The sequence below is a fragment of the Zophobas morio genome, unplaced genomic scaffold, assembly GCF_036711695.1.
Source record: "Zophobas morio isolate AGI-343-1 ecotype UQ-CSIRO unplaced genomic scaffold, CSIRO_AGI_Zmor_V1 ptg000030l, whole genome shotgun sequence".
Classification (NCBI taxonomy): domain Eukaryota; kingdom Metazoa; phylum Arthropoda; class Insecta; order Coleoptera; family Tenebrionidae; genus Zophobas; species Zophobas morio.
Genome location: NW_026972135.1, coordinates 4,962,804 through 4,970,221, shown reverse-complemented (window position 1 = coordinate 4,970,221; position 7,418 = coordinate 4,962,804). Strand labels below are relative to the sequence as shown.

General features: G+C 32.2%; 1 protein-coding gene and 1 long non-coding RNA gene across 4 annotated transcripts; both read left to right on the top strand.

Annotated features, from left to right (window-relative positions):
- Positions 1 to 783: 783 nt before the first annotated feature.
- On the top strand, positions 784 to 6,219 carry LOC135138416 (uncharacterized). The gene is made up of 6 exons (XM_064068387.1): positions 784 to 850; positions 899 to 1,142; positions 1,200 to 1,333; positions 1,395 to 1,690; positions 5,697 to 5,891; positions 6,178 to 6,219. The coding sequence occupies exons 1-6, from the start codon at positions 784 to 786 to the stop codon at positions 6,217 to 6,219; spliced, it is 978 nt and encodes a 325-aa protein (XP_063924457.1).
- A 20-nt stretch (positions 6,220 to 6,239) lies between these two features.
- Positions 6,240 to 7,418, top strand: LOC135138193 (uncharacterized). Of its 3 annotated transcripts, XR_010282004.1 has the most exons (4): positions 6,243 to 6,335; positions 6,470 to 6,695; positions 6,745 to 6,962; positions 7,016 to 7,418. It is a non-coding gene; the product is annotated as an uncharacterized LOC135138193 (long non-coding RNA). The 3 variants fall into 3 exon arrangements; XR_010282003.1 differs by having other exon boundaries at positions 6,240 to 6,335; positions 6,470 to 6,962; XR_010282005.1 differs by having other exon boundaries at positions 6,260 to 6,335; positions 6,474 to 6,962.

Genomic DNA, 7,418 nt, shown 5'->3' with positions numbered 1-7,418 from the left:
ATATTTCAGAAAAAGTAGGCGATTCTGTAAATAAAAAAATAACAGAGGTATTTTAACGATAACAATTTAGTTTACTTGTAAGCTTATTTGCACTTGCATTGCATGTGCCATGAAATTTTCTTTTTGTCGAATTTTAAGTATTTGTTTATCTATAAGACGTCAAAAAATAACTGCATTTTGGAATTTTTAAACCTTTTTATCGATATTTACTTTTCCACATTTTCCAAGGTTTCAGTATTATCTTAATTTTTTAATTATAGACCAGTTGCTTTTTAAATACATGTCAAGCGCGCCTTGATTTCTAATATACAGTGTAACGCTTTTCCAAAGCAGGGTCTTTGTTAAATTACTTATTAAATGATTGAATCATATTTTCTTGTAGAACTGGATCGTGCTTAAAAATTATTGCTCAAATTTTATTCCCATTGGACCATCTTTCTGGAAAGTCCAGTTTCATTTGTCATTTTTCGTGGGTTTCAAGATGGTCAAAATTTTAATCCATTTGACTGCGCCACCTATAATTCGTATTAATTTTGGTTTTATGAATTTTTAATCCTGTATAGTGCGCTGATTTTAAAAAAGTTTAAATGAATATTTATAAGTCACACGTGCCAATAAACAAATACTTCTTCACCAAACAAACATAAAACTAAAAATGTTGCATGTCTGAGTTATTTAAAAGAACTATGTACAGACCGTTAATTAGGTACACATAAAACATATAAAAACGGACCTAAAACAGTTTCCATACCACAGTTAACCAACTGAAGACGCAGCACAACCATGAAGAACATTTTAGCACTGGTTTACGTTCTAGTAACGTTAAATTCTTGCCTCTCCTTGCAACTACGTGAGTAATTTTAATGATTTTTCTTTGTTTTTGGACCGATTTTTGCAGCACCTGGTTTCAAGAAATGCGACGCCAGTAAACCGGATTTTAACAGTTGCTTGTCTGAAGCTATTCCTTGTGCTATCAAACAACTGACTAAACCCATCCCTGAGTATGGTTTACCTCAACTGGAACCGTTTTTGGTCCCCGAAAAATCCAACTGCGAATTTGGTAACGAAACCATGGCCATTCGACAAAAGTACTCCAACTTTAGGCTGTATGGTTTAACAAAAATAGATAAAGGGAAGGCGGTGTAAGTTATAAATTATAATTAATATTTATACATTTTTGGTAATGTCATTTCTTGCAGATGGGACTGCAAAAATAAGGCTTTGGAATTGGAACTTTACTACGACAAAATCGTAATCGTCGTTGACTACGAGCTCGTTGGCAGAATTGTTTTGCTGCCGGTAAACGTATCAACAAAAGTGGGTGTCGAGTTGTGTAAGTTACAATATAGTGAAAACTAAAAAAATGATTAACTACTTTTTTTTAATCGTTGCAGCCCAAACAGTTTTCAAGTTGAAGTTCTCTTTGGACGAATACAAAGGCAAGGACGGTAACCACTTCAAGGTGGTGGATGCGACTCTGAAAATTGTAGCAAAGAATATGAAGGTAAATTACAAAAATCTCTTCAAGAACAAGCTGGTCGACAAGGCGATGTGTGAAGACTTTAATACGAACTGGCAAGATATCTTGGAATACTGGCAAAAGGTTTTGCCGAAAGTGTACGCAGAACCGTTTGGAGACGCATTCAGTACTCTTTTGGAAAAAGTGCCAGTGAAGAACTTGGTAGATGGGGTTGAGTAGTCAACTTGCTGATGTTATTTACAAGTGCTGTTTTCCTTAATAAATAAATAATCGAGCTTCGAATATTTGAAAACTTTATCATTTATTTATGTTTTTACTGAAAGTTTTCAAAATGTTTCATCGCAAACATAAAATATTCATTGTTGAAAGTTGTTTTCGAAACGCAGAAGAGGAGATTCATTTCTTTATATTTTACTTTCGTTAAAAGGAATTTCGAGTCTCTATGCAATTTACCTTCAATTTAAAAAAAGTTCTTGTTAACCCTAATTTTCTGTATTTAATTACACAAATTTACAATTCGACAAAAATAACAAATATTAAACTTAGATGGTTTAGGGAAAGCTAACCTCAATATGTTAAAACTGAAGGACAACTATTGAAAACAGTAAATGTCAAACTGATTAATACGAACAAGGAATTTGTCAGGATTTATTTAAAGAAGTTGAAGATATCGACTGCACAGGGTATCAGACTTCGGTAGAATAAGGCTCACAAAAGACAGATTAGATTTGTGAGTACAGTTGGGTTTTTTGGATTTTATTAATTTTTTCGATTTTTCTTGTGATTCCGAATTTTTTATTTTTTGATTTTGTAAAATTCTGCTTTTTTTGAGATGTTTTGGTTTTTTCCTTATTTTGAATTTTGTGGATATTTTCGATTTTTGGTTTTGCTGGATTTTTTAAATTACGGTGTCTTGGACTTTTTGGGTTATTTGGGTTTTTTGGATTTCTGGGATAATTTCCATTTGGACTATACTTGAATTTTTTAATTTTTTGAATTTCTTGGGTTTCTTGGATTTTTTTAGATTTGTTTGGATTGTGTCGATTTTTTGGACTGGAGTTTCTTGAGTTTCTTGGGTTTTGGATTTCTTGAACTTCTTCGGTTTTTTGGATTTTCCGGATTTCCTTAATTTTTCGATTTTTTGCTGAATTTTCTAGAATTTTTTTATTTTTTTGGATTTCTTGGATTTTTTGGGTTTTTGGGTTCTTTAGATTCTTCAATTTCTAAAGTTTTTTCGGTCTTGGATTTCTTGCACTTCTGAGTTGTTTGGATTTTTTTGATTTTCCGGATTTTTTAAACTTTTCAGTATTTCTCGATTTTCCTAATTTTTTGCGGGATTCTTTGGATTCTTTCGCTTACCTGATTTCTTTGAATTCCTTGGAATCCTTCAATTGTTGGGATTTTTTGGATTCCTTGCATTTTTTGGATTCTCCGGATCCTTTGTATTATTTACATTATTTGGGTTCTTTGAATTTTTGGGATTTTTCGGACGTTACTAAGTCTTGCCTTACACAAATTCCATGTAGATATTGTAAAAAATTTGTTTTGTTGTATGTTGACGTGTACAAAAACAGTGTTATATGTTTATATGTACAAATAAATATGTTATGTTATGTTATGTTATTTGGGTTCTTTGAATTTTTGGGATTTCTGGGATTTTTGGGATTCTTGGGATTCTTAGAATTTTTGGAATACGGCAGATTTTTTGTATTTTTCGAATTTTCAGCTTTTTCGGCTTTTTGGATTTTCCGGATTTTCTGAAATTTGCTGTATTTTCTCGATTTTCTTCTTTTCTGCAGGATTTTCTGTTTCTTTTTTATTATTTTTTTTAATTTCTTGGGTTCCTTAAATTCATTGAATTCTTTGGATTCTTTGAATTACTTGGATTCTTTGGATTCCTTGAATTCTTTGGATTTTTTGAATTACTTGGATTTTTTGGATCCTTTGAATTCTTGGGATTTCTAGGATTTTTGAGATGTTTGAGGTTTTCGGAATTTTTGGAGTTTTTGGAATTTGGCAGATTTTTGGTATTTTTCGGAATTTTCTTCATTTTTTGCGAAATTTCCTGGGAATTTTTTTATTTTTTTGGATTTCTTGGTTTTTTTGTAGTTTTTGGGTTTTTGGATTCTTTAGATTCTTGAATTTCTTGACTTTCTTGGGTTTTGGATTTCTTGCATTTCTTGGGTATTTGGTTTTTTTGAATTTTCCGGTTGTTCTCCATTTTTTCCCGGATCTTCTGCAATTTTTTTAATAACTTCGATTTTTTGATTTTCTGGATATTTAAAATTACGAGTTTTTTGGATTTTGTGGGTTATTTGAATTTTTTTGGATTTCTGAGATAATTTCCATGTTAGGATTGGATTTCTTAATTTTTTTTTAATTTCCTGGGTTTCTTGGATTTTTTAGATTTCTTTGGATTGTGTCCAATTTTTGGACTAGAGTTTATTGAGTTTGTTGAGTTTTAGATTTCTTGAACTTCTTGGGTTTTTTGGATTTTCATAATTTTTCGGGATTTTCGGGATTTTCTTCATTTTTGCAGAATTTTCTGGATTTTTTTATTTTTTTGGACTTCTTGGATTTTTGGATTTTTTGGGTTTTCGGATTCTTTAGACTCTTGAATTTCATGAGTTTCTTGGGTTTTGGATTTCTTGCATTTCTTGAGTTTTTTTGGATTTTTTGTATTTTCTGAATTTTTCGGTATTTTCTCGATTTTCTTAATTTTTTTGCTGGATCTTCTGAATTTTTTTTGACTTTTTTTGTATTTCTTGGATTTTTTAGATTCTTTGGATTCTTTGGATGCTTTGGGTCGTTTGAATTTTTGGGATTTTTCTGATTTTTGGAATTCTTAGGGTTTCAGAGTTTTTCGAATTTTTCGAATTTTTGGGGTTTTTTGGAATTTTCGTGGTTTTTGGATTTTGACAAATTTTTGGTAAATTTTTCGAATTTTTAGGATCTTCCGTATTTTCGGAATTTTTTAGATTTTCTTCATTTTTGCTGAGTTTTCTAGAATTTTTTTGTTTTTTTGGATTTCTTGGATTTTTTAGGTTTTTGGATTCTTTAGATTATCGTATCTCTTGAGTTTCTTGGGTTTTGTATTTCTTGCACTTCTTGAGTTTTTGGATTTTTTTAAATTTCCGGTTTTTCATTTTTTGCAGAATTTTCTGGAATTTTTTTATATTTTTGGACTTCTTGGATTTTTGGATTTTTTGGGTTTTCCGATTCTTTAGATTCTTGAATTTTTTGAGTTTCCTGGGTTTTGGATTTTTTGCTTATCATAGGTTTTTTTGAATTTTTTTGTATTTTCTGAATTATTCGGTATTTTCTCGATTTTCTTTATTTTTTGCTGGATCCTCTGAATTTTTTTTTACTTTATTTGAATTTCTTGGATTTTCTGTATTCATTGGATTCCTTGGATTTCTTGGATTTTTTTTATTTTTTTGGTTTTTGGGATTGTTTGGATTATTGAATTTCTTGAATTTCTGGGGTTTTGGATTTCTGGCATTTCTTGAGTTTTTTAATTTTTTGGTTTTTCTAGATTTTTTGAATATTTCGGTAGTTTCTCAATTTTCTTCATTTTTTGCTAGATTTTCTGTTTATTTATTTTTTTTTTATTTATTGGATTCCTTAGATTTGTTAGATTCTTTGGATTCCTTGAATTCTTTGGATTACTTGGATTCTTTGGATTCTCTGGATTCTTTGGATTTTTAGATTCTTTAGATTCTTTAGATTCTTTAGATTCTTTAGATTCTTTAGATTCTTTAGATTCTTTAGATTCTTTAGATTCTTTAGATTCTTTAGATTCTTTAGATTCTTTAGATTCTTTAGATTCTTTAGATTCTTTAGATTCTTTAGATTCTTTAGATTCTTTAGATTCTTTAGATTCTTTAGATTCTTTAGATTCTTTAGATTCTTTAGATTCTTTAGATTCTTTAGATTCTTTAGATTCTTTAGATTCTTTAGATTCTTTAGATTCTTTAGATTCTTTAGATTCTTTAGATTCTTTAGATTCTTTAGATTCTTTAGATTCTTTAGATTCTTTAGATTCTTTAGATTCTTTAGATTCTTTAGATTCTTTAGATTCTTTAGATTCTTTAGATTCTTTAGATTCTTTAGATTCTTTAGATTCTTTAGATTCTTTAGATTCTTTAGATTCTTTAGATTCTTTAGATTCTTTAGATTCTGTGACGTCAAACTGCTTAAACAGGCGTTGCGATAGGTGGCGGCCAGCCAGCTAGTCGTGTGGGTGGGTTTCAAAAAAAGAGAAAAATTATTAGGGCGCCACGAGTTCGTTATAACGCCCCTATCGCAATCGTCTAATCCTGTTTTGCCTCCCCAAACTCGAAAAGAGCAGCTAGCAACCCGCAATGAGGGGAAAAAAGAACAAATTTATATCTGCAGTCTATATTGTACGGTAAACAGGAAAAAAAGAGTCTAGTTAAATGATGATAATGACAGATAGTGTTTCTAAAATATAATCCAAGAAGATCCAAAAATCTGTAAAGCTTATCGAAGACCAAAAAAACAGTGAAAGTTGTACAAGGGTGAAATTGTTACGTTGTGAGATTGTCACACAATGAGTGAAACGTAAGTCAATATCAACTAAATGTATAAACAAATAAATAAGACCAAGTTGTTATTATATTTCGCGCACTTTATCGTCAACCGATGTTCGTGAACGTACCTTATATAAAACGCAGAGCGTATCAGCTGAGTCGAACGGCGTCTTATCAGTAACGTGATATGGAAATAAGCGATAACGCAACCAACCAACAAAATAGCGCTCCCAAAATAACAACCGGTGCACAAGTGATACCACAGTGAGGTGAAGCCCCAACTGCAGGATTACAATAATTAGGTAAGTTACACAAGAAAACCTAAATCAAAAAAAGGTGAATAAAATCGACCATGGCACACAAAAAAAAAATGCCAAAACTAAACTGTCACAACGATGTTATGGTATTATCGTAATATACGCTCGCACGATCGTAGGTAGGATGGTATTCCGGGTACTTATCGTTCCGGTGTCCTCCACGTCACGTCACCTTCAGCTAGATGGAAGGGTTCTCCTCAAAGAGGATTCGGGAATCCGGATTTAAGTCATAATCGAGCAATCACAGCAAGACCCCGAAAATCGTGGCTCCAGGAGCTGCTGAATTTTCCTTTAGCGTCCAGGCAATGAAGCACCAAACGAAGGGAACTTGGTGGAAAACTCCGGGTGAGTAGTACACTCCAATAATAAAAGCCTAAAAAAAACGAAGTTCTAGAAAGTTCGCCAGGAAATTGACAATGGGGCACAAATTGGTTCATCGACGAGAAAAGTTGAAACTGTGAGAATATTTAATCATTTTACCTCTGGATGGGCGAGGCTGCTTTAGATATTGAGGGTGTGGTGGCGTCCAAAAAAAATCCAACAAACGTTGCGTGCTTTGCAAGCACCTCTTCCTCCGGTTTTTTCCAAAATCCGACACAATAAGTCGTTTGAGTAAGACCTTAGCGACAACTACTCCAAGCAATTTCACAAATCTAAACTTTTAGGTCTCTCAAAGCTAAAAATTCCGGGAACAGAATTCGCACAACCACACAAGAAGGTTAGCAAAAATCTAACGGATGAAGATATATTTTTCTTGCCTCAAAAAAAGTGATCCGTCATCAGCAGAAGCCTTCCCGCCTTTTTAGGAACCAATTAGAATTAAGTTTATTTTCGACAAGATGGTGTCAATTCCGGTGGCGCTGTTGTTCAGTTCGAGTCAAAAATCCCTATTTCAGATGACAAGGCGACAGGGTTGCCAAAAGATGATGACGTGTTTTGTTTACAGTAACCTCAAATGGTGAACAACATAAAAGGTTTGCGAGGGACGCTATTCTGGCATAAATATAATAAGTGTAAACTATGATGGAATGTTTAATAAAACTGTATCCTATTTTTATGCCGTTACAA